At 37.4% G+C, this 27,924-nt stretch overlaps 1 protein-coding gene across 3 annotated transcripts; it reads left to right on the top strand.

Annotated features, from left to right (window-relative positions):
• Position 1: 1 nt before the first annotated feature.
• myh11a (myosin, heavy chain 11a, smooth muscle) lies at positions 2-27,673 on the top strand. Of its 3 annotated transcripts, XM_026257683.1 has the most exons (43): positions 2-149; positions 4,336-4,698; positions 5,195-5,351; positions 7,924-7,951; positions 11,885-11,984; positions 12,407-12,433; positions 15,096-15,188; positions 15,279-15,342; positions 15,476-15,574; positions 15,735-15,878; positions 15,991-16,086; positions 16,178-16,296; positions 16,403-16,555; positions 16,650-16,823; positions 16,983-17,156; positions 17,432-17,546; positions 17,758-17,951; positions 18,077-18,198; positions 18,701-18,770; positions 19,072-19,232; positions 19,326-19,434; positions 19,529-19,660; positions 19,746-19,952; positions 20,073-20,210; positions 20,304-20,427; positions 20,541-20,712; positions 20,871-21,083; positions 21,168-21,312; positions 21,400-21,606; positions 21,729-21,833; positions 21,941-22,093; positions 22,181-22,429; positions 22,525-22,737; positions 22,849-23,061; positions 23,132-23,293; positions 23,385-23,513; positions 23,941-24,029; positions 24,311-24,434; positions 24,543-24,751; positions 25,384-25,492; positions 25,598-25,770; positions 25,949-25,981; positions 26,883-27,673. In XM_026257683.1, exons 2-42 carry the CDS (start codon positions 4,357-4,359, stop codon positions 25,971-25,973), a joined length of 5,832 nt encoding a protein of 1,943 aa, XP_026113468.1. In that variant the 5' UTR covers positions 2-149; positions 4,336-4,356; the 3' UTR covers positions 25,974-25,981; positions 26,883-27,673. The 3 variants fall into 3 exon arrangements, with proteins under 3 accessions (XP_026113468.1, XP_026113461.1, XP_026113463.1); XM_026257676.1 differs by lacking the exon at positions 25,949-25,981; XM_026257678.1 differs by lacking the exons at positions 12,407-12,433; positions 25,949-25,981.
• The last annotated feature ends 251 nt before the right edge of the window (positions 27,674-27,924 follow it).

Here is a 27,924-nt window from a genome sequence, read left to right as displayed (position 1 = left end):
TCGGCCCCGCCCACTGATCCACATCTCAGTTTAAATTATGTTCTCATGCTTTTCTTTCTAATTTGGACTGTTCGTCTTTGGAGTACCTCGCTGTCACGGGACTCTCCAAAACCTAACTTTCCAAATCGCGGCAAGTTTTCGTCAGCCTTGTGAGTATGCATCCATATTATTTTAATAATAAGTAGTTTAAATATTACTGGTTCAGTTGTGCATACGGGGCTCACGGAGGCTTTCAGCTGTGTAAATCGATGTGAATGGTTGCCAGTAAGTTGATTATTCAGTGTCATGTATGAAAAAAATTGCTTGAGTGCAGAGCTGTGTAAGGAAAACTAATCTTCCACTAAATATTGAAACCTGAAGCTTTCAACATTCATTTCCTTTGAAAGATGTTTTTGACAGTTTTTTATGTTTAAGTGATATTTTGCAAAAAAAAGTGATATGGAAATTCTGTAAACATTTAGCCTACTCACCCTCATGTTATTCCAAATGTTATATTTCTTACGTGAAACATAAAAAGACATGAATTTCAGGATGTTAGTGACTTAGTCACTCAAGTCACCATTTGCTTTCATTGCATCTGTGTTCCATACAGTAAAAGTGAATGGATTCTGTCAGCTGTGCTCCACTCGAAAAATAACTTTTTTTTAGTTTGGAACCGCATGAGGATGTGAGTAAACTATGACAGAATTACTTTGTATTCAATTAACAGAATTAAATTATAACTTTGTTGCACAGAGCAAAAGCTTTCAACAAATCAGGAATTGTTAACCTTCTAATCAAAACACCATTATAGACTATCTCATGAGAGGTTTAGATAGAAACCATGTCTTTCTATCTGCTCTTTCACGCAAAAGCTTGACTTCAGCAGAGTCTGTCATAGGAAATGGGTGAGGAAAGTGCGTAGAATGAGAGAAGCAGTGAGCCTGACAAACCAAAGAGTTTCCTGTTCTCCAAATATGGTTGTTAAATGCAGTTTCTGCTGAACGTTGTGGTGAACACCAGACAGTGTCAACTGACTGTCCTCTCATTTCCTATTGTAGTGATGACATGCACAGACTAAGTGTAGACAATAGTGTGAGAAAATGCATTAGTAAAAATGCAAAAGTAAAATGCAAGGGAACCAGTCACTCAATTCAGTACTTAGTATGTATGGGGTCATTTATCCATTCATCCTTGAACAGTTACATGAACATTCTTAAGATATATTCTGCAGTCACACAGCTGAAAAACCTTGTGTCCTAAACCTTTTAGACCTTTCTTTCCTGTGCAGTTTAATAGAGAATAATCTGGCAGCTTTTTAATAAAGTGCCAAGCTTTAAAACGACTGCAAAAGCACTATACAATATCATTAAAGTGGCCGATACAACTCAATTTCCCAATTTTACAATGCAAGCCAACTTTTGTGATCCACAGAAAAACAAACTGGGTTTAGAACTGCATGCAAGTGAATTAGAAAATAATGCATTTTCATTTATGTGTGAATTAGCTATTTAGGCCTAAATCTAACTATTTTAATTCTTTGGAGAAATATCTGGCAGCTTCAGAATATCTTTCCTAGTGAAGGTAAAAGGTGTGTGCATGAGGCAGAAGTTGAATTTAAGCAGGCTTGGCAGAAAAAGGAAGTTTAACCATTTTATTGGTAAGATTAGTAGACTTAAATTTTTACCAGTTTACTTCAGTAGTGAATTAGTTTATCCAGTCCTATCATGGATCAAACATGTTTTGGTGAAAGAAAGTCTTTATGGTCATTAATGGCAAAATGATGATCTAGGAAGCATTATATTCAGTATATAGTGTCATTGCAACAGCTTTAAAGCTTGAGCTGTTGACCTTGTATGAACGTTCATCTCAGTAAAACTGTTAATATAAGACACTGAAATGCCACAGCTGCTCATGAGAAAAAGTAAACCATATGGTTGGAATGAGAAAAGGATGAGGAGGAGTAGAGAAAAGAGGAGAAAACCTTTCACAGGACCAGGGGTCACAAAAATCCATCCGCACAACACATGGTCACATGATCTTCTGGGCATCAGGCCCACTTGAACACAGGCCAAGGTTCATTTGTGCTACCTTTTACTTCTGTCATGTCAAAAAAGCTGAATTTTTATTTGAAATAAAACATAGCCTTAACTTTTTAGATTTGATTTTGGAGAGTACGTTTGGAGTGAAACTGTTGATCCATTGAAAGCTCAATGACCTTCAAGTGCTGAAATGAAAGTGATGTGAATCTATGTAGAGGACACAGGAAATTCCCTCATTTAATTAAATCAGCTTATCATAGAAAAATGTTGTTTGTTTGTCTCGCCCCCAAACGATTATAGGCCGTTTACCATTTTCCATTCGTTGTTTCCAACAGGCGAGTTTTTTACGATTTGTCGCTTTTTGGACAAAATAATGCAGACTCCTCATGTAAAAAAAAGAGCATTTACAGATTCCCTTCTAAGAAACGCTGAATATTTTATACTTTCAGAATGTGTCAGCACGTTAAATTCATCTAGTCTTCTTTCTACAACACGGGCTCTGAAGAAACACAAAAGATGAGATATTATGTTTTAGTCATTCTCCATTGCCGCATGAGCAAGTACAACACTTTGATTGTTGGTTTTAGATTTTATGCAAATTTTTGCATAAAAGAGTAAAATGACTTTGGTGCCGGTTGTCCTGCCTATAATTTAGAATATAAGTTTGCAGTTTATTTATTTATTTTTTTTAAATGAACTTATGCTAGAAAGTAAGTAGGTGAGAAAAATATTTTTCCTGTTTTACAATAACCATACAATGTGAATGTACAAACAATGGATAGTTATAAATGTCAGAGGAAATTGGTTCATATCTAAGGCGTAGCTTTGGAATTGTTTCCCCAACTTGCTTTTAAAGCTCTGTGGCTGTATGAAGCTGCACCTGCTGTTTGCCAACTCTACTGTACTTGAAAATACTTGTGTAAACTTCCCTATATCAGCCCACCAGGGGAAGGGAAGGGTGAGAGAAAATGGCAGGAAAATCAGACCCCCTCCAGCCTCTGACTGTCCCTGCCTAATGTTATCATTTTGGAGTAAACTGCGAGTCCGGCTGGAGACATACTATTCCCTATAAGGGCTTTGTTTGGGAGTTCACTTGCTTCTGCTGTTTAGGTCGACAGAGCGTCCACTGACTTGAAGGCAGCCTTATATGGTCATCACAGCACGGGACCACAGCTGAACTCCAAAAGTAACAAGAAAAACAGCATTCGCTGTGGAGATTATCACATGATTATATATGTTTAGCCCATCGGGATGTTATGTACAGTTTTTGGCTTGACTGAGTGGTTGTTTAATCAATACTGATAACATTATTTTATATTTCCCAAGCATTTTTCTTACCCTTTCATCTAAATAGAGGATAATTGTGGTTCCCTCCTCCTCCGTGACCGCTGCAATGTTTGTTAAGGAACATTTTGGTTTGATTGGTGAACTCTGCAAAAGCTACACTGTACGTAGTGTTAGTGAATTCAAACTAGAACCAAAATTCATCCATGAATGATGTTGATTGATGTTGCATATTCAATTGATAGGCCTTGAACATTGTGGTAGACCCCTGTGTGTGTGTGTGTGTGTGTGTTTGAAGACCCCAATGGCAATGGACTTTTTTATAGGAATTAAGTAAGTAAAGGGTTTTATTTTTAAATATGCACTTATTCAATTTTATTTGCATGCCGGATATGTTGAAAATGCAATTTTTGTAAATGAATTTGGTTGAAATGTTTGCAAATAATACTTTTATGTTAAAATATGCATCAATTCAATCTTATTTGTATACCTAATATGTAAAAAAAAGCAAAACATAAAAAAATGATTCTTGTCCCATCACATTCAGTTCTGTATTAAAAGGATCATTTAAATGACAGCATATATTTTCCAATTCAAAGTAACAAAATTTGAGTTAATTACATCTAACCTTGCACCCTACTGAAGAGCTGTGGTGAAATTAACGCCCGGTTTCTGTGAACAGTAAAGCTCCGCCTTCTTTGAGATAACTAACTTCAAGAGTAATGAGGGCAACAATTTGACCATCAGAAATAAAAAATAAAAAATAAAAAAAGTCATGTGCCAAATATTTTGGGGACAATTTGGCCATTTCTAATTGTTTGGGGAGACCTCAGTGGTATTACAGCCCTTGCCTTGAATAGTTTTCCACCTTTAGCACCTTGTATTTAATTAAAGTCCATTGCACAGATCCAATATTGTGGCCAATAATGTTTAAAATGATTATTAGTAGTGTTGCAGGGTCATGCAAGTCAGAGATTTTTGTTCACAAAAAAAAACATTGTTTAAAAATCTGTTTTCCTTTTCATTCTAGTTGTCGTAACCCAGCATCAAGATGACGAAAAAGACCCTGAGTGAGGATGAGAAATTCCTTTTCACAGACAGAGACTTCATTAACAGTCCTGTCGCCCAGGCAGATTGGTCGGCCAAAAAGCTGGTATGGATCCCATCTGAAAAACATGGTTTTGAGTCAGCCAGCATCAAAGAGGAACGTGGCGATGAGGTACTGGTGGAGTTGGTGGACAATGGAAAGAAAATCACTGTCAACAAAGATGACATCCAGAAGATGAACCCACCCAAATTCAGCAAGGTGGAGGATATGGCAGAACTCACCTGCCTGAATGAAGCATCTGTTCTCCATAACCTGAGGGAGAGGTACTACTCCGGACTCATCTATGTGAGTATGCCATAGTGCGTTTAAATTTTAAATAAATGAATGCTTAATAAATTATAACAAGTATGCATTTACACAGCTGAATTAGGCTTACTGATTCATTGTGGCCAAACCAATGCAAAAAAAAAAACGCACTGACAAGTTTTAGGTTAAAATGGCAATCATGATTTACAAACTCTAAAGCTTAAGAAAGAGGAACTATACATTTCCCAAGGGTGAGGGGTTATATAACTACCACAGGCCTCCAAATTATGTTTGCACTCTGGTAACAAACCATTAGTTAACACATTTTCTGTCTTCCATATGGAATATGATTCACCTCAGCTTTCAAATATTTTGAGTTATAATATACAGACTCAAACCAAACTTCCTTTAATGTAAATTTTACGGCACATTGTATGGCTCATTACTGCGCTGCCGTGTCTCTTTGTTGTGCTTTACTTGATGGATTCATAACACTTCATAAACAGTGGAAAACCCAGATGTTATCTTTCTTCAGACATATTCCGGGCTGTTTTGCGTGGTGGTTAACCCCTATAAAATGCTGCCAATCTACTCCGAGAAGATCATTGACATGTACAAAGGCAAAAAGCGCCACGAGGTACCTCCCCACATCTACTCCATCTCAGACAACGCTTACAGGAACATGATGCAAGGTGAGGCCTGGCCCGCTGGACATTGACACATTCTCTTCTCTTTGCAACATCTCAATCTTTGGATTTCACAATAGCCATTGTGTTTGAAACTTCAAACTCAAATGCATCCCAAAGGCATGTTTATTTTACTAATTGGCATCAGAACAGTGTATCAGTGTGCTCTTTGAATGTCATTCTTGTTTGTTGAAATGAAGTGTAGAAGCTCATATTTCTCCAGGTTGTCTTTGGTGTGAGGAAAGCATTCACACATGTGTCAGCAGGTCACACATTTAATGCCATTTTAACACTTTTAAACTTTCAAACGATTTCAAAAGCTGCTGTTACCCACAGCAGTTTGAAGCTGTGTTATTGAGTGAATTGAGGTGCTAAATGAAAAGAAGAATATCGGAAAGATGTTTAACACCTCAGTGTAGTTCTTGTGTTGCCAATGAATTTTTTAATCCGCTCATGTTAATGAACTGGAGTCAGATAAAGAAAAGATAAGTGAACAAAACCTCTCTGCAATGTTTGCAATGGAATATCTCAGAAATGTAAAGCTTGCAAAATATGCTTTCAAAAAGCAGAAGCAGGAAGATGCATTGTCACGCTGTTCCTCAAGAGTAATTCTGCTAAGTTCACTTCTCATTAAGCTGTTTACATTAGACAAGGGCCGAACGATCATGCTCAAACCCTGTAAATTCATGCAGATCATTGCACAATGTCGTGTTGTGTTCACAGTGAGACTCATTTCCTGCTGTATGAAGACTGGTGATAACAGTTACTTGTTCATAACACAAAATTAATACATTTATAGCACCTAAACACCACATGACAAGACATCTTTAACATGTTTTGATGGATTCCTACAGCAGCTATATCCTGCTGCAGCTGATGACGAGTATAAATCCTGCATGATCAGCCATGAGCGTCAGTATTCACATTCCTGCTCAGGCTTACACTGATCTCTCTTTGAAGTCCAGCAAGGTTCACACGCTTGACCGAGTGGTGTGGCCTTGTCGTAATCCCATATGGGATGGAATAGAAAGGAATGAAATAGTTTTTAGATTATTTATGATAGTGCTTTGGCAGCCAAAAATCTTGAACATGTTTTTTTGTTTTTTTATGGATTCTGTAGGTTTATCGGTTTGTCCCTAACTGTGCCTTTATATTAATCTGATTGCATGAAACAGTTGCAGAACCACTGCATTTTAATTACGATCCAAACAAACATGCTACATTTTAGTATGAGCAGTTTTTAATGTTAATTAGATTGTATAATTTCAAAATTTAAAGCTAAAGCAGAATAGTCTGTAGCTTTGTGAAATTATGTTAAATAAAACATATCTGTACCAAACAAAAACAGCTGACAGGGTGCATGAGAATGCAAATTCACTCTAAGGCTTAAGGCCAGGAAACATCAAGCTGGCCTTTTTTTATTTTACTATGTGAGAACTTGATGTGTAGTGTGAGAGGGGCTTGGCTTTGTCGGACACAGCAACAGTAACTAAGGCTGGGGTTTTTCAAAGAGTCAATTCACGACACTTTCTAGATTGCTTAGCCACAGCGTTTTTTTTTTTTTTTTTTTTTTTCATGCCGTGTGTAATTTACACCAGTTTCCAATTGGAACTGGTATATCACACATCACTAATTTATGATAATAAATATTTTGTATTTGAATCTATAGAGTCATTATTGTATGTAACTGGGATAAAACAATACCTGTGCATCTTGTTTTCATCAAACTCTCTGGCTGAGGTGCAGTTTCCCCATCAGTGTATTTAGATGTGGTATTCTGTGTTCTGAATGCCTCGATTTGTGCCTTAATTAGGAAGAAACAAGGGAACAGACTTCATGCTGTATGTGGAAACCTGCCCAGCTTAAGTCATATCCAAAATGAGCAATAGTCATTCATTGTGTTTACAACAGAAGACATTCTATAGTGCTTGAGTTGAACCAGCGAGCTCACATTCAGCTGATTAGCTTGTTGGGCGTCCGCCCAGCCTCCAGGATCATAGATAAGAACAAGCTCTATCCTATTTAAATTTGAACTATAAATTCATTGATTTAGGATTGTTCATTCATAGATTATCATATTTTGTTTGACTTAATCAAATACTTCTTTAATAAATGATCCAATAATGTATGTTTATTTATTTTTTTCGATTCCGCTTTCTAAACAATCACTGTTGTACGGTTAGGATTAAAAAACCTTAAATGGAGCCGAGGTCATCTGAGAAGGTTTTCTAATTTTAGCAGCATGAATCAATGATTATCCCATTGTTGAACTCAGTAAGAATTGTGTTGCATCTCCCAAGAGAAGAGTGGAGTCAATTTCTTCTTCAGCAAATCAAATTGCTGCACTGGAAATCAAAGATTATTAGATTATGTGCATTATTGGATGCTGTAATAACAATGGTATTCATCATAGACCAGTTTAGTTACTGTCAAGAACTTTTCCCCCTTAGGCTTAAAAGCAGCCGTTATGTATTTCATGATATTCAAAAACGACATGGTATACTGTCTTGCAGTTTCCATAAGCACCAGCCTGACAGTTTCCTTGGGTCGTTGTAATGTCTGTCATTTCTTTCTACAGATCGAGAGGACCAGTCTATTCTTTGCACGTGAGTGCTTTTCATTGTTTTATTTGCATCACTGAAATAACTGCTTTGAGTCTAACAAGTATCCCTGCTGAATCTCAATTTTAAAGTGTCCTTAAATTATGGGAAGGCACTATATAAATGACACTTATTAGTATTATTAAAGTACTGCTTCTCAACCAGGACTTCCAGTGGGCTGCAGAATGAATTTTTAAAATACATGAATGAAAAATTCACGAACTAATAATTCATGGAATTTGAAGTAAAACTCTGGTTATAAAAATGGTAATCAATACAGCAAAATAAAACATTGTTACACTTTTACTATAATAAAACCATATTTATTTTCATAAGGGTAATGGCTGAAACACAGTTACTGATAGATATAGACAGGTAGAGCTGTTTTGAATTGCTCTGAGAATCTAAAATTTGTGTAACATCAGGGTTTTGCATAAAGTCTTAATTTTAACAAATAAATAGACTTTTGAAATGTTTTTTTTCTTAATTTTCTTTAAAGGGATCATATAATTATCTTGTGTAACAGAATATGTTGACATGCTTTAATGTTAAAAAAACACATTATTTTTCAAATACTGTACATTATTGTAGGCCCCGCCTCTCTCAAACGTGTAATTTTCTACAAAGTCCCTCCTTCTGACAAGCGCAGTCTGCTCTGATTGGCCAACTGACCCAGTGCATTGTGATTGGCCGAACACAGCAAGCACTCGTCGGAAATGTAACGCCCCTTTCCATAATGGAGCTTCATCTTTCAAAATAAATGTAAATACAGTTAATAATGTCCTTAGTTTGACCATCAGTTCAAGCCCGAAAGAGGAACAGAGTCACCTGACAGATACAGTAATGAAGCTCGTATGTGTCAGCAGTACACAGGCCACGGACGGTTAAGACAGCTGTCTCCACTGTGTAACCATCTGTCTCTCTCTCACATACACGCGATTTGAACATTCAATAGCAAATACTTAAATTAATAACAAAACATACTTATAGTAGCTGATTCAGAGGCACCAGATTGTCGTAGCAAAGTCAGAATGACCTCCTCTCCTCGGTTCACGGAACAGTCTTCCATAAAATGTGTTGCTTTTCTGTTGTAAGTAATCTTAAAGATTCCTAAATGCATCTACTTTCAGAAGGCCAAATAAAGTACTTCTGCTTTCACCTAGATACACAGCATCTCCCTGACATGACTGCTTCAACACTAGCTGCGGTTACTGGAACCACACCTTCTTTCTTTGTGTGAAAATTTGGCCGCATTACACAAATATTTCCACATTGTGATGCAGATATGTGGGGGCGTGTTTGAATGAGCCGTTTTAGGGGGACATGGCAGAGTCTTAACTTTGATAAAGAATATATCTTTGGATTTGAGACTTTAATCTTTGCAAATTAACAGATCTTCTTCATGCGCCAAGAGCTTGTAACACTCCAAAGAGAAAGGCAAAAATGAAATCGCATCAAATGACCCCTGTAAACACAGCATTTTAATCACATTGCAGATGAAGCCATATGATGTTATTCAGTGTCATCTGACAGCGGTTAAAGGCATGTCATCTGTGTCAGTGGTTACTGTTTACATTCCTCAAAAAAAAAAAACAGTTTTGACAAATTTAGACTAATGATAAACACATCAAGACCCTTTTAATTTAATATTTAACGATTAAAATGTGGCTGCAACCACATTCTTCTACTATCACATTTTTTAAAAAGTTCTCAGCAGTGGGAACAAGGCAGATGAACCTCAAGGGTCATGTCTCCTCAGAGTCGGCCTACTCACAGGAAATGTGCCCCCTGTCCTGATTCTCAATCCAGATCAAGCATGTTGGCTTCAATTATGCTTGTTTTTGAGTCATTACTGGGCATTTGGTTTGCATCTGTGTAGGCCCCGCAACAAAATTGCCTGTCCTGAAAAAAACAAAAAAAAACGTGTGAAAATAGCTGTTGCTCTACTGAAAAGACATAAAATGATGTTCAAGGGTCATGTTCATTGTTATACATCTGTGTGGTAATAAAACAGCTGTGAAATATGCGGATGTTAAAATAAAATGGTGTTGATTCGATGTGTCAGTGTGGGAGGCACCCATAAATACTGTCTGCAAACTTCCTCTGAGTGTGGAATAGGAAACGGAAGCCATTTAAACTGCTCTAGGGCAACCGTAGCTAGGGCGTAGAATTCTCTAATGACATCAGGATGTTTCTGCTTGGCCCAACGCTCTCATGGAGACCCTTTTTGGAGACTGGGAATGATCACCCAAAGACTATTAATAAGAAGGTGCCGTTAAACTTGTAAAAACACATGGATTGTTAAAAACCACTGATCTGAGGGCTCTATGAAAAATCCATACGTATTTTCCCATATCCTTGCAGTGTATAGGAATAGTCCAGTGTTTCAATCCCCATTTGGCAGCAGTAACCGTAACCATCATGAATTTAACAGTGGATCAGTGGATCTAAAAACAATGCATCGTAAAGTATAAATGGCTTTATATGTGTTGAGTGAAGTGATCTGAGGGCATCCTGCTCCTGCCAAAGAACCAGCCCTTGGGCTGCAGCAGGGCCTGTAGATCCCAGCTCAGTTTTCCTAATATGGAAATGTTAGCTTTCAGAATGAAGGTTCAATCATATCTCTTTCCTATCACAGAAGGCAATAGTGCACTGTAACCCCTTGTAACAAGGTAAATTATAGATGATAATTAAAAAAATCTACATATGTGTATGTGTGTGTATATATATATATATATATATATATATATATGTACTGTATATATATATATATATATATATATATATATATATATATATATATATATATATAAATTATGTTCTTTTGAACTTCACAATCACAATTTCCACAAAAATATTCAGCAGCACAAATGTTGTCAACTTTATTTATAAGAAACATTTATTGAGCAGCAAATCAGGATATTAGAATGATTCAAGAAGAACCATGTGACACTGAAGACTGCAGTAATGATGCTGAAAATTCAGCTTCGCAACACAGGAATAAATTACATTTCAAAAAACATACAACAGTTATTTTAAATAGTAATATTTCACAATATTCCTTTTTAAGGTGTTTTTTTTTCCTTTTTCTTTTTTAATGCAGCCTTGGTGAACATAAGAGATGTCAAAAACACTTATTAAAAAAAAAATTCTAATGATTTATACTTTTCTTGGTATCTCTGTTCATGTATTTTGTATTCACAGCCATTACTTTTCCTCTGTTGATGGTCATAAATATGGCAGACAACCTGAAAAGAACTGTCAAAACCTGTACTGATTTTTATGACATTAAAGGTGCTGTAGGGAACTTTTGTAAAAAAAATATTTTTTACATATTTATTAAACCTGTCATTATATCCTGACAGTAGAATATGAGACAGATAATCTATGAAAAAAATCAAGCTCCTCTGGCTCCTCCCAGTGGTCCTATTGCCATTTGCAGAAACTCCATCGCTCCCGGTAAAAAACAACCAATCAGAGCTACGGTCCGTAACTTTGTTTGTGTTCAAAATGTAGAAAAATTTATTTAATAAGCGAGTATACCATGAATCCATTTTCCAAACCGTGTTTTTGGCTTGTCCTTAATCACTAGGGTGCACCTATAATAAGTGTTTATATTCGGACTATTTTAGATTGCTTCGGGGATACCGCGGCGGAGTAACCCAGTACCTTTGTGATTCTTCATAGACATAAACAGAGAGAAGTAGTTCCGGCTACGATGTTCTTCCGCAAGACGCAAGCAGTTCTGTTTATTAACCGCTAGAGCGTCAAAAGTTCCCTACCGCAACTTTAATACAACTAAAACCTAGTCTCACCTAAAACTGTAATATTGTTCTTTTGATGCCTCGCCAAAAAAAAAAAAAAGAACATTGGTATTTTGATCATAGGTATTACTGAATGAAAGAACAGTTTTATCATTCACTGTTGCTTTCTTCCTAGTGGAGAATCAGGTGCTGGGAAGACAGAAAACACCAAGAAAGTCATCCAGTATTTGGCTGTAGTGGCCTCGTCCCACAAAGGCAAGAAAGACACAAGCGCTGTAAGTACAAATAGTCTGAAAAATTCTTTCTCTGTTTGATAACCTGTCTCTTTTGATAACCTCTGTCCTTTGCTTTGACCCCATTATTTTGAATCAAAGTCTGACATTCTGAATCCTTTTAAATCACTAAAGTAATGATGTGCAGAGGTCAAACTGTGAACAGATAAGAACACTCATTTCAGTCTTTAATGTTTGATATCATATCCCATTTATCACAAGATTATGTTGTCTCTTGTACTGGCTGTTATTTTGCCTGATACTGAAATATGTTTGGATTATATGCTGCTGAGCCATTTGTATCCCAAGGAAATCAAGACTTCTACATATGCTAAAGGAAAACCAGTGAATGCAACAGAATGCTCTTAGTTTACACTTTTCTAATGACAATTTCCTTAATTTCCTTAATGAATTTCCTCAAATAGCAACATACAGGACAACAGTTTGCCTATGTGAGTAAAAAGGATTGTGTAAAACTCCTTCTTGTGTGGGTTTGAGAGTTTGCATGCTTGAATTTCTCACTGAGAGTGACATTAGACAAGTCTTACATGGGTCCCTCCATAAACCACCCGAATGGCTACTGTTTAAATGCTGTAGACAATGTGCCAAAGAGCTCCAGTGTTTGCATGATGGTTAAAAAAATCATTAGATAAAAATAATGAAATCAAGATTATGCCGTTAGATCACGTGTGTGCCATTCCCCCATCTGAGATGTGGTTAACTTTTTCTTTGCCAGAGCGGATGCCTGGTATTGAAACGGTGTGTCTGAGCACAGTGTGTGTGCATGCCAACGTATAGCCTTTTGAATTGTTGATCTTACATCCTTTCTCATTTTTCCTTGATCACTAATTAATCTACCACAGGTTAATGTGCATCATCTGACAAGCTCATATGTGTGTGCATTAGGAATATTAATACCATCTCAGAGTAGATCTGTGCTAATGTGTACTTACGAGGTACGATACATGAAATATGCAAGGAAAACAAAATATATGCACACATTATAGCTGGTTTTAGGACATTTTTTTGCATAACTGCCATGCATATGAGCTTTAAAGGTATGCCCATAATAGTTATGCTTTTGGTTCTTAAAGTAGTTTTGTTACACTTGAATGCACTACTTTGAAATTTCCTAAACACTCCTTCTGGTATCCTATTAATCGTATTTATTTGGCGTCTGAATAGTTCAAGGTTGAAATTATTGGTGTTTTTTTCTTTAGGTGAAACTGTAATAAAGCGAATTGTATGTGAGGGAGAGAGAATATCAGAGTATGTGAGTGGAGTGAATCGACAGTTATTTTCTAACTCCACTCAGGGTTTTTTTTATTTTTTATTATTCCGTCTTGTTGTTTGTTCTACACTGACTGGCGTGAGAAATTTGCACCCAATTATTTTTCCTGCTGTATTCTCTAATGATGTTTTCTAACTTCATAAACATTGATTCAAAAAACGATGGCCCATTAGCATGATTGTTTGTGTGTTTGAAAGTTTGAATAGACTACTGATCTTGAAGATTAGACTTTAGTTTAATGTAAAAGAACACTTCTGGTTCATTTACACGACGATGATGCATTAAAGCGAAAAATGTTTTACTCTTGCATTTTGGGATTTTTTGTTTTGTTTGTTTGTTTCATTGCCATCCGTACACAAAAACATTTACACCAATTCATGAGAATGCTGTATTATGTTACACCAAGCCAGTAGTTCACTTTGTAAAGAATCACAACGTGTCTGTATTTCAAAACTTAGCATTTTTTTAGGACCCCAAAATGAATGACCAAAAAGATTAAAAATTTTACGGTTTTAGTTGAAAACAATGTTTTGTAAACGCCCCTTAGCCCACACTTTAAAGTCCACTACACTCCACCATTCGTCGTAAATTTTTCAAAACATTTTTCATTTTTGTCTTCTCCAACTTTCTTTTCTTCTGAGCGCTTAATAGTTTATCAAATTTGTTTAAAACGCATTGAATTCTTGCTGACATTTAATTGCACTATGGGTTATTTTTTTACTTGTTATATTTGCGATGGAGCACAAGAGAAAACACTAATGTTTGGAGTGAAATATAACGCAACTCCACTGCACATTCCTCTTCCATCCCACGTCACTCACATACTCTGACTAGCACTCTGTGGACCAATGAAGCTGTCATCTGCTGATATGATTTGCCCTGAGACCACTGAGAGGAGCTTTCAAAATCAGCCAAGTGTTTTTTTGGAATGTTGATACAGTCTACCAACTCTGTCCTCTTCTTCCCAACAATCTCTCTCTCTCTCAGCAGTCTCTCTGTCTCCATCATTCTAAATGTCACTTCTTCTGTTTCCTTTCTAGTTTACTTTATTTTTCTTTGTCAGTGTCTGAAGCTATCAGCGATCTTCTTTCCTTCTCAGCGGCAAGCTGTCTCTGGTAGATATTTTCTTTTTCTCGATATTTTCTTTTTTTGATGCTCAATAAGAAAGTAATCGAAAGTTTGTGTCACGGTTGAAACCTTGTTCTGCCTCGTTTAAGTCTAAAAATGAGAAATTAATTATGTGGTCAAATGACACAAGAGGCTTTGTGATGCAAAGGCAGCATTATGCTCTCTAAGGACTCTGTTTCATCCCACTGAGTAACTTTTATCTTTTTTAGTGAACACTTGAAGATCTATTACTGAGATCCATTTCATTATCCCCATTAATATGTCCTTTTTCTACATGCTAAGTATGACCTCAACCAATTCTCTTGATATCCTTGTATAAAGTGGACATGCTTGGCAGGGCTTTTCACTGCATAAGATTTGGCAGCGGATAGAACAGCATTCTTTTGATCTTAGGGGATTATGCCCATCTAAATGGACATGACCTAATTGTTCGTGCACTGTTTAAGACTTGAATCTTAAGTATCTGAAGCACACATGTTAAGAAATGATTTGGGGCATTTTGTAATTTTGTCCTGCCAAACATTTATAATTAAAAAGTGGCATTGTATACTCTAATTGTATACGCCTTTTGTTAGTTGTCTTATTTTTTTTTTCTTTTTAATTCCAATCTTCTGGCATGTCCCATTCTCCTTTTATCTTCCTTGAAGTGTTTTCTATGGAATGATTCTCATTACTTTCTAACTCTGGTACTGTAGGGTGAGCTGGAAAAGCAACTACTGCAGGCCAATCCAATTCTAGAGGCCTTTGGTAATGCCAAGACCATCAAGAATGACAACTCTTCCCGATTCGTAAGTTTGCGAATGTTGTATGATAGCATTTTTTACCCCGATCAACCAAGACTGTAATTTATTAATGGTTTCAAAATCATTTCTTTACAGGGCAAATTTATCCGCATTAACTTTGATGTGACAGGTTTCATAGTTGGAGCCAACATAGAGACCTGTATCCTTAATGACTTGAATAAGCCAAATACATATGCAGATCAATCTCAGATCCTGAATTAATAAACAATTAGAATATCAATTGAAACATTTTATCTCTGCAAAGTTTCACCTTAATGTCCAAATGACTTCAGATCTGTTAGAGAAATCTCGTTGTATCAGACAAGCAAAAACTGAAAGAGCTTTCCACATCTTCTACTACATGGTAGCTGGAGCAAAGGACAAATTACGCGGTAGGTGGAGACACTTCAATTTGTCAGAACATACTGGCATATGGTGACAGTTTTTCATGGTTATAAACCCAATGACTCAGATTTATAAATTAATGGATATTCTTGCATAAACTGTACTGTTGCTGTGATATTTTGAGGGATTTTTATTCTCTATTGGCAGAGGAGCTTTTGCTTGAAAACTTCAGCAACTACCGTTTCCTCTCGGCTGGCCATGTCCAGATTCCAGGCAACCAGGATGATGAAATGTATGAAGAAACCATGGAGGCCATGGATATCATGGGCTTCACTGTTGAAGAAAGAACAGGTATCAAATGCAGTGAAAAAAACACACTGTGTCTATAAAACAAAACACGTTTAGAGACATTGAGACATTAGTAAGATAAATTGAAATTGAGAAATTGTATTTATTTTGTCAGATGTGCTCAAAGTTGTCTCAACTGTGCTTCAGTTGGGTAACATTGAGTTCAAAAAAGAGAGGAACCAGGAACAGGCTACCATGCCAGACAACACAGGTCAGAAACATTGGAGAAAATGCCCAATTAAAGATTTCTCAGGCTAATATAAATCAATAAATGACTTCTGAAATGTGTGTCTTATTCTCAGCCGCCCAGAAAGTTTGCCATCTCCAAGGCATTAATGTGACAGACTTCACAAGAGCCATTCTGACGCCACGCATTAAAGTGGGTCGTGAGGTTGTGCAGAAGGCCCAAACCAAAGAACAGGTGAAGAGAGTGTAAAGTTGTGACTTATGTAATGAAACTGGCAATCCCCTGCATGATTGTCATTATGGAAGTACGTATTAAAAATAATATACTTTTCCCCTTACAGGCTGATTTTGCCATTGAAGCTTTAGCTAAAGCCATGTATGAACGTTTGTTCCGTTGGATCCTTCTAAGAGTTAATAAGGCACTGGACAAGACAAAACGTCAAGGTGCCTCATTCCTTGGCATCTTGGACATTGCTGGCTTTGAGATCTTTGAGGTTTGAAAAAAACAAAAGAAAAGAATTCCATTTGGTAAAAAAAAAAATTGAGTATTAAGGCTAATGTAAAAATATACTGTTTTTCTTTATTTAGGACAATTCCTTTGAGCAGCTCTGCATCAACTACACCAACGAGAAGCTTCAGCAGCTGTTCAACCACACCATGTTCATCCTGGAGCAGGAAGAGTACCAGCGTGAAGGCATCGAATGGAACTTTATTGACTTTGGGCTGGATCTGCAACCTTGCATCGAGCTCATTGAAAGACCGGTAAGTTTGAATGTGTGTAGATTTGCAGGAGCAGAATGGTTCTTGCTCTACGCAATTGCTGTAACAAAGCACACTTTTGATGGAAGTCTTGCGTAGAAGTAATGATGTCTTAACGTTACAGAATGTAATGTCACTCACTTTACTGAAACTCCTCCACAGAACAATCCTCCAGGCATCCTGGCTCTGCTGGATGAAGAGTGTTGGTTTCCAAAGGCAACAGATGTTTCCTTCGTGGAGAAACTTTGTAACACTCATGTTAATCATACTAAGTTTGCTAAACCTAAGCAACTGAAGGACAAGACGGAATTCTCTGTGTTTCACTATGCTGGACGGGTGAGTTCAGACTTAAAGGAAAGATTCATTTATTGATTTATATCTGGATAGAATTGCGATCCAGGCATGAATAACCCAAGGAATACAGACTCTGGGGCATATTCAGAACTTAGAACAGGCCTGCAAGATACTGTAGGGAATTGTGTTGTGATAATAATGTCCAGTTGGAATTTTGTGGAGACTGTTAACAAAATGCAGACGTGCACAGTTCATTCTTGGTGAATTTTTCACTCCGTATTAAATATCATGACCCTAACCTACCCTTTCTCAATTAGGTGGACTACAATTCCATAGCTTGGCTGACCAAGAACATGGACCCCTTAAATGACAATGTTACAGCGCTGCTCAATAATTCCTCCAATCCATTTGTGCAAGATCTGTGGAAAGATGGTAATTGAGTATCAGCTAAACATGCTTCTCATATTTCATACACTATCCACCAGTCAGCTGCGATCACTGAATGTATGTTAATAATTAGTGTCACAAATAGAAATGTTTTCTACAGGTATTTTTTGTTTTGGTTAATCAAAGCACAGTATTGCATCAAAAGAGTAATTTAGATAACAAATAATTTCTGACATCTATATTTTTGATTTCTCAGCTGACCGTGTGGTTGGATTGGAAACCATTGCCAAAATGTCAGACAGCTTTGCACCTGGTGCCTCTAAGACCAAGAAGGGCATGTTCCGTACTGTGGGCCAGCTTTACAAAGAGTCTTTGGCCAAACTAATGACCACACTGCACAACACGCAGCCAAACTTTGTCCGTTGCATTATCCCTAACCATGAGAAACGGGTACGTCATTACTGCATAGCATGTAAAAATTAGTGGTGCCAATGCTGTTTGGGCATAGGGTTCATTTTCATTCTAGTTTTATATCTGTCTATATGCATGTTGAAGGTACTTTTTTTCTCCTTCAGGCAGGAAAGTTGGAGGCCCACCTGGTGCTTGAACAGTTGAGATGCAATGGTGTGCTAGAGGGCATTCGTATCTGCCGCCAGGGATTCCCTAACAGAATTGTCTTCCAAGAGTTCAGACAGCGGTGGGTAGCTTTATTATTTTAGATTGATCTTTTCATTTAGTGAGACTAATTTGACTTGTCTACCCTTACGAAAATTAACCATGGTTTTACTACAAATAAAACCAAAAAACCATAGTTACTGTAGTTAAACCATGGTAACCACAAATTAACCATGGTTTTGCTATATTAACCATAGTTTAACCATGGTATTTGTAGTAAATCTGTGGTTTTACAAATGGCAGTCAATACGCCAAAAAACCATGGGTTACTACAGTTTTACTATAATAAAACCATGGTTATTTTTCGTAAGGGTAACTGCACATCAACTTAAAACAGTATTTAAAAAAATCTCCAGAATGACACGGCAAGATTCACAACATTTTCAAAAGTAAAAAATACATTTCTACTTGGACTCCAATGTTCAGTTCAATACAAGTGTGACTACATATTTTGTGCCAAATATATTGCATGGTACAGGTTATCAGGTGTAATACAGTTCTTTTCATTTTACCTTGACATATAGATATGAGGTCTTGGCACCAAGTGCTATTCCAAAGGGTTTCATGGATGGCAAGCAAGCCTGCTGTCTGATGGTAAGATGTTATCAAATTAAATCTTGTTAATAAGCATGTCATAGAAAGACTTCTCTCTTTTCAAAAAATAATTTCTTGAATCAGGAAGTTTCAGATGCAAAATTAGACTTTACTCTTCTAGAGAACAAAGCCAAGATGCCTGCAGCACATCCGATTTTAAATAGTCTCAAAAATGATTTCATCATCACGTTTTGCTCCTCTTCATGGAATTTTCCCATTATTCTTGCCAGAGTTGTTTCATTACTCTGCTAACTTGTATCTAATTGTGGCAACCAGTATTCATACCTAACCCTCTCTGTAGATCAAGCACCTGGACCTGGACCCAAATCTGTACCGTATTGGTCAGAGCAAAATCTTCTTCCGCACAGGAGTCCTGGCCCAGCTTGAAGAGGAGCGTGACTTGAAGATCACAGTCATAATCATTGCCTTCCAGGCACAGGCCAGGGGATTCCTAGCTAGAAAGTGGGTAGAGTTTATAAAATGGTTTTTCCATTCCAAAATTTTTCAAAATGGTAATTTGCAATTTGAGTACTTCTTATTTAAAACTCTGTGCAGGGCCTTTGCTAAGAGGCAGCAACAGCTAACAGCTATGAAGGTGATCCAGAGGAACTGTGCTGCTTATCTGAAACTCAGGAACTGGCAATGGTGGAGACTCTTCACCAAGGTGAAACATTTCCCTGTAAAATTTGGTTTCATAGTAATATGTTAAAGGGTTTCTGTTAGTACTCATCTAAACATGTTTCCATCAATGCCCACAGGTGAAGCCTCTCCTCCAGGTGACACGCCAAGAAGAGGAGATGAGTCTAAAGGAGGAGGAGCTCCATAGAGCCAAAGAATCTGCTCAAAAATTTGAGACAGAGCTAAAAGACGTTTCAGTGAAACATGCACAGGTATGATTAAATCTTACTTTGTCCTCTTACGTTTACAAGCAATTAATCATACATTTATTGTACAATATATTCCTTCCATCTGTAGCTTATGGATGAAAGGAACCAGCTCCAGGAGAAGCTGCAGGCTGAGACAGAGCTCTATGCTGAGGCAGAGGAAATGAGAGTACGGTTAGCTAGCAAAAAGCAAGAACTTGAGGAGATCTTGCATGAGATGGAGGCCAGGTTGGAGGAGGAGGAGGATCGTGGTGCAGCCTTACAACTGGAAAAGAAGAAAATGCACGATCAGATCAAAGTAGGTTTTCATTCATTGGTTTTCATTCACTGGCAAGAAACACAAATTCAGTCCTTTGATATCTTTAAATGCTTCTATTTAATCCATAGCTCTCTCTTGTCTCTAAAATAATGTTCTAAGGATCTTGAGGAACATCTTGAGGAGGAAGAAGATGCTCGTCAGAAGTTGCAACTGGAGAAGGTTACTTGTGATGCCAAGATCAAGAAGCTAGAAGATGATATCTTGATGATGGAGGACCACAACAACAAATTGCAGAAGGTCAAATTCAACAAATTAGATTTTTCTTCTTGTTTTAAGATGACATATTTTGGTGGCAATTGAAGTGTTCAATTTTAAGTACTCTTTTTGCAGGAGAGGAAACTTCTAGAAGAAAGGGTAGCAGACTTTAGCTCAAACCTTGCTGAAGAAGAAGAAAAATCCAAAAACCTGACAAAGCTGAAGAATAAGCATGAGTCAATGATCTCAGAATTGGAGGGTTTGTCATTATTTACTGTTGATGCATGATGATAATGTTTGTCTGGAAATCACATTTATGTCTAATTCAGTTCATTCAGTAATAAGTGAATATATTTTTTATATAATCTGTAGTGCGCTTGAAGAAAGAGGAAAAGACTCGACAGGAGCTGGAAAAAGCCAAGAGAAAGTTGGAGGGTGAGTCAAATGACCTTCAGGAGCAGATTGCTGACCTTCAAGCTCAGATTGCTGATCTGAAAGCCCAGCTTGCTAAAAAAGAGGAGGAGCTTCAGGCTGCACTGGCACGGTATACAGATCTTTAATTTAACATTTGAATGCATGATTGTTTTGTATATTATTTCGTCACAGACATTGTCTTAGAAATTAAGCGACATTCAAAATACTTGTATAATTCACACAGAAATGTACAGTAACCTTTGTAATCCCTTTGCATTTCTGTTTCAGATTGGAGGATGAGACAGCTCAGAAAAACAATGCACTGAAGAAAATTAGAGAGCTGGAGGGACACATCTCAGATCTTCAGGAGGATGTAGAATCAGAGCGGGCTGCCCGGAATAAGGCTGAAAAAACCAAGAGAGACTTGGGAGAAGAGCTTGAAGCCCTCAAATCAGAGCTGGAGGACACACTGGACACCACAGCCACTCAGCAGGAGCTCAGGTGTGTGTACATACATCTGCATTTTAATCTGACATGAATTGCATTGATTTAATAGAGCACAGATAATTTATTCATATTGTTTAGGGCCAAACGTGAGCAGGAGGTGACTCTTTTGAAGAAAGCCATGGAGGAGGAGAGTCGTGTCCATGAGGCCCAGGTGCAGGAGATGAGACAGAAACATACCCAAGCTTTTGAGGAGCTTACAGAGCAGCTGGAGCAGTCCAAGAGAGTAGGCAACCATATCATTTCTGTTCATAGGTTTACATTCTGAAGAACTCCTAGTGCTAATGTAAAACATATATGAAATGCTTCTTAGGTAAAGTCAAACCTGGAAAAAGCCAAGCAAGCTTTGGAGAAGGAAACATCAGAGCTCCATGTGGAGATCCGTTCTCTTACTCAGAGCAAACAGGATGTGGAAAACAAGAGGAAGAAGGTGGAAGGACAGCTTGCTGACCTGCAGTCTCGTTTCAATGATAGCGAGAGGCAGAAAGCCGAGCTGGGAGATCGGGTCTCTAAAATCACTGTGAGTGGTAGCAGAAGATTAGTATTATTAGAAATGTGTTGTCACTTTCGGTAGAACCTACAGTACAACATGTTTGTTACTTCAAACGTCTTGTGTATTTAACATGTTTCTTGCCCTGCCAGGTGGAACTAGAGAGTGTTACCAACCTTCTTAATGAAGCAGAGGGGAAGAACATCAAACTTAACAAGGATGTGGCTAGCTTAACTTCTCAAGTGCAAGATACACAGGTATGTGCAATGTTATGTAGTGTTCTTTGATTTATAGCTTCAAAGCAGAAGCGTAATTTAGCAACATGAACAGGATTTGAGTTGTTGGCTGACTTGGACATTTTTAGGAGTTGCTGGCTGAAGAGACGAGACAAAAACTCCAGTTCTCCACCAAACTACGTCAAATGGAGGATGACCGTAATGCCCTTCAGGAGCAGCTTGAGGAAGAATCAGAAGCAAAGAGGAATGTGGAGAGGCAGGTTTCGACACTGAACATTCAGGTAAGGTTAACGATAAGATGAATAATCAATGGTCTTGCTCCATTAAAGCCTTAATATTTATATCTTGAATGTCCGTTGTGTCCACAGCTCGCTGACTTTAAGAAGAAGCTGGATGAGGTGTCAGGTAATGTTGAACTTTTAGAAGAAGGCAAGAAGCGGCTGCAGAGAGACCTGGAGGCTGCCAATACTCAGTTTGAGGAGAAGGCAGCAGCTTTCGACAAGCTTGAGAAGACCAAGAACAGACTGCAACAGGAGCTTGAGGACACGCTGATGGATTTGGACAACCAGAGACAGCTGGTGTCCAACCTTGAGAAGAAACAGAAGAAGTTTGATCAGGTTTTTTATCACTTCTCAAAACATTACATGTCTACCAAATCAAGTAGTTTTGCCAGTGGATGTGGATGTATCTTCACTTCTTCCATTCCTTTCAGATGCTTGCTGAAGAGAAGAGCATCTCTAATAAGTATGCAGATGAGCGAGATCGCGCAGAGGCCGAGGCCAGAGAGAAAGAGACCAAAGCTCTTTCTTTAGCCAAAGCTCTCGAAGAAGCCCAAGAATCCCGTGAGGAGCTCGAAAGAGCCAATAAAGCCCTTCGTGCTGAAATGGAGGACCTGGTCAGCTCCAAAGATGATGTGGGCAAGAGTGTAAGTTCAACTACTGTATAACCAATAAATAAATGTCAATCATAAACAAACCTTCAATTAGGTCATTTTAAGGACAGAGAATTTTCAGTCAAACACATTTTCTAATTTTAGGTACATGAGCTTGAGAAGTCCAAACGTGGCCTGGAGGCTCAGGTAGAAGAGATGAAGACTCAGTTGGAAGAGCTGGAGGATGAATTACAGGCTGCAGAAGATGCCAAACTGCGCCTGGAAGTCAACATGCAGGCTCTGAAGGCCCAGTTTGAGCGAGATCTCCAGGGCAGAGATGAGCAAGGGGAGGAGAAGAAGAGGCAGTTGATCAAACAGGTGCAGTATTGTTTCTTCACTTTGACTTCCATATGTTTGGATGGGTTTAAACGGACATCTTCACCAACAGGTGCGTGAGCTGGAAACTGAACTCGAAGATGAGCGTAAGCAAAGAACTCTAATAGCTGCTTCCAAGAAAAAAATGGAGGGAGACATAAAGGACCTTGAGGGCCAAGTTGAGACATCTAACAAGGGACGAGAAGAGGCGATCAAGCAGCTCCGCAAGCTCCAGGTGAAAACTAACATTTGTGATTTGATAAATTTATTAAACTCCAATTATATACGTAATTTAGTAATTATTTGAGTGTGTTTTTAAAACGCAGGCTCAAATGAAAGACTTCCAAAGAGAGCTTGATGATGCTCGAGCTGCCAGGGAGGAAGTTTTATCCAGTGCCAAGGAGAGTGAGAGGAAGGCCAAGACTTTGGAAGCTGAACTTCTGCAGATGCATGAGGTGAGGCTTCTATGAATGATAACTTTGAATGTTTGTCCAAAAATAGTTATGTATGGGGCTGTTCATTCAAACAAATGTATTATTTCCAAGCTAGCACAATTCTGGGTTTTTGGAATTGGCTAATTTAGGGTTTCCCAACCAATATATGATATAAATACAAATATAGAACTACGTTTGAAAAATGTAATTATAATAAGCTGATATAGATATTCTAATTGGGATTTTAAAAATAAAAAAGACAATAGATAACGATACGCATTCTAAACATGAGAACATTATTTTAAAATTCATTGCTTGCATTACTTAAAAAGTAGTCACGTTTCAAGGGTTCAGTTGGCAAAAAATATTGTGAACTCGTGTGGCAATTGATTTGCATGATTGTCTCATCTTTATTATTGAATAATTCAGTTAAATTCTTTAAATGTAGGACTTGGCTGCAGCTGAGAGGGCTAAAAAGCAAGCTGAAGCTGAGAGAGATGAACTGGCTGACGAGTTGGCCAGCAATGCATCTGGAAAGTGAGTATGTCAAAAAAATAAAATATAGAAATCTTTGAATCCTGTGGAATTCATTATAATCCTCTGATAAATCGACTTCCGATTCGATTTCACGGTCACAGTTAATGGTAGACATTCTTTAGTTTGTACAGGAACAGAGTGTAGTTCTAGATTTCAGTTATGTGAAATAGCTCACTTTTAAACATACCAGCACAGTTTGTGTACTGAAACGTTTCAGAAAAAATGTGCTCCAAGCACATAATCTTATTGAAACTAATATGTGGTTTAACTGAACCTCAAAGATCTGCACTGGCTGATGAGAAGAGACGGTTGGAAGCGAAGATTCAACAGCTGGAGGAAGAGCTGGAGGAGGAGCAGGGCAATATGGAGATGCTTAATGACAAGCTGAGGAAGAGTGCCCAGCAGGTATTTTGATTTGAAAACTCTGAGAATGGAAATGCCATTACAGAGACAGAACTTTGTAATTTGGATGAAAACCATGTAATTTCCTCAAATGTTTTCTTCATCCTTCAGGTTGACCAACTTACCAACGAGCTCCAGGCTGAACGCACCACGTCCCAAAAGAACGAGAGCGCCAGACAGTTGATGGAGAGGCAGAATAAAGAGCTGAAAGCTAAACTCCAGGAGATGGAGAGCCAAGTCAAATCCAAATTTAAGTCCTCCATCACTGCTCTTGAGGCCAAAGTGGCACAACTGGAGGAACAACTTGAGCAGGAGAGCAGGCGAGTCTTTTATTATAGAAAAGGATTTCAAGCTGGGGTATGTGGACCCCCAAAGAGTGGCAAGGGGGACCACAAAAAGTTAACAACATTTTCAAAAGATTAAAAAGAAAATTAAACCAATACAGATTTATGAGATAACAAAAATATGTATTCATCTCTCCTTCATTCATAAATGTGCTTGTTCTTAGCATCCTCAATAGTTTTGGATAAAGTTTCTATAAAGCTATAAAGAAAATAAATAAATATATGAAATATATATATATATATATATATATATATATATATATATATATATATATATATATATATATGTATACATATATATATATATATGTATGTATATATATATATATATATATATGTATGTATATATGTATACATATATATATTCTGATTTGTCAAATAAAAATAGAAATTCAGTTATTTTATAATTTTATATTTTATTGTAATAAAATTTCACAATAATGTTTTATCAGATAAGTTATCCCACCAACCTCCAATTTTTGAAGCATAGTTTATGTAGATCTCATGGTGGTCAAAAAAGTCAGAACTTTTTCGAACGTGATTATGTCACAGACTGTATGTCTTGATTTCTGCTGTTTGTTTGTAACTGATGTTTCTCTCTAATGCAGAGACAAGCAGAACACGGCAAAGGCAGTTCGCCAGAAGGATAAGAAACTCAAGGATTTGATGCTCCAAGTGGAAGATGAACGAAAACAAGCAGAACAATATAAAGACCAGGTTAGCCACAGAACAGCTATTCCTACAAAAAAGAAAAATGATCTTATAATTCACTATACTAAAATGTATTGAGCACTTGGTCTAAGAAGTGTTTCTCTTTCACAGGCGGATAAGGCGAATGCTCGTGTTAAACAGCTGAAGAGGCAGTTGGAAGAGAGCGAGGAAGAGTCCCAGCGAATCACCGCAGCCCGTAGAAAGCTTCAGAGAGAGCTGGATGAGGCCACAGAAGCCAATGATACCATGAGCCGTGAGGTCACTTCCCTCAAGAGCAAACTCAGGTATGCATAACACTCCTAAGACGTGGCTCGGCACCCCAAAATGTACTGAAATCTTTGGGCAGTAACTACTCTTTAAGACGAAGCTTTATAGCTAATTCTCAGCACTTGTATCAAAGCCCAAATCCCTTCCTTTTATAAACTGCAAACCGAAGATTGTCTATCTCTGTCTATGTTGCAGAGGCAATCCTGAACCCACACAGTGACTATGCAGGTACTTCTGTGCTCAAAAGTTGACACAGAAGATGTACTCCTCACAAATCTTTCCTTTTACTTGCCACAAATAGATTTCCTGCCTGCGAGAGTGAAATATGGTTTGTTACTTATACTTAGGTTTTGCAGAGTATGCACATAAGGTATGATAAGTCATCATTTACTCACCCACATCATTCCAAACCCCTTATGCTTTTGTACATCTTCAAAACACAAATTATGACAACATAAAAAAAAAAAAAACCTCAAGAGATTTCCATCCCTCCACTGAAGATCAACTGAACCCAGACTAGCATTTATTTGACCATATTTCCCTCTTCGCTCTCAAAGCATGGTTCTGTTTTCTGAACCAACCTCATTTAGCCTGTTTACGAATGAGGTTTTAACGCTACCTTTAACCCCTTATAAATCTAATACCACTTTCCACTGTAAAAGATGCTTATGGCTGTATTCTGGTGAAGTATTTATTAGGACCCTGGTGAAGTGATTTATCTCTGTGTGTTTCAGGTGCACATTTGTACTGCAAGTACTCCACACCAATCATTCATCAATTAAACCAAAGCAGACACATTACTGTAGTTTTATCACATATGAACTGAAATTCTTAACATTCTTTAGATCAAACCCTGTGTGATGCTATTATTCAGTATCATACTATACTTTTAAGAAAGCAGCATTTTTTAAAAACCTGGGTCTTCCATAAAATCCATTTGTATTCCATCCAGTTGCTGATTGGTAGATCACTTATTAACTTCTTCCTTGGCTTTGTTAACAGTTTGGGATTAAAAAGTGTTTCAAACGGTTTCAAAAACATGCTATTTAAAAGCTAACACAAATATACCAGATACCAAGCGACCTGCAGTCTATGTGATTTTACGCTAAGATTTGTTGTAACATTTCAGGCGAGGCAACGATCCATCATCCTTCAGCAGTACACCGAGGCGCACAGGTGGTAGCAGACGGGGAATGATTGACAGCTCAGATGCTGCAGAGGATGATGCGGACATGCAGGGCGACTACAATGGAACCAAATCTAGTGAATAGATGATGCCTCTTACAATATTGCTCAAACATTCTTATCTTTTAAAATAACTTTTTTTAAATCAAAAAACACAATTTTCTGTTACAATGGTCATTATTTAGATTATAATTCTGTTTCGTTTGACTGCAACAATGCACTTCTGTTTGACCAGGCTATTGAATTTTGAATATTGTTTTTTCATTTACCACAAGCCTCAATTTTTCTGTTGCGGCTGCAGATCTGCTCATATTCCAATAAAGCAACACCAGGCTTGGAATTCATTTTTTAGGTTCTTTAATGATTTTAATGGAAACCTGGTGGTCCTAAGACCTAGTATTTTCCCTCACTCAGGTCTTGGGTATAAAAGAGCATCTGTGTTGTGATATGTGTCTCAACTGCAGTAAAATGGCTGTTTTGTACTGCATAACTGTTCCTCAATATACTGCACTTTCTCATTTATTTTGTAAGACTATATATCTGCAATGCATACAGCACAGCTCAGACATTTTTTTTATCAAATTCATGTTGCAATTCTGAATGACACTGTTTTTTCAGATGTTTTTTTGCAAAACTTCACTTCCTTATCATACAGTCAGGTACCTTGAAAACTGTGTTATTTCTGTTGTATTTTGTGTTCCCTCTGAATGTTTGCAAAAAGTATTATATCAAGACATCAAATTATGGATTTAATTTTGTTCTTCTGCAAATACTTCAATATTTGAAATGGACACAATGAAAGCAATTAAAATCCATTCTGTCAAATAGATGTCTATTGACAGAAAATGCCTGTAAAAGAAATTTGAAACTATATAAATACATATATAAAATTTTATTTTTCAATTTATTTCACTTGGCACAATTTACAGGATGTTGGTAATGACAAGTCACTTTATCTACTTGTATCTATTCATTTGTGAAACCAC

Source organism: Carassius auratus, chromosome 6, assembly GCF_003368295.1.
Source record: "Carassius auratus strain Wakin chromosome 6, ASM336829v1, whole genome shotgun sequence".
NCBI lineage: Eukaryota > Metazoa > Chordata > Actinopteri > Cypriniformes > Cyprinidae > Carassius > Carassius auratus.
The sequence above is the reverse complement of the archived record's forward strand: the minus strand, read 5'-3'. Positions and strand labels throughout refer to the sequence as shown.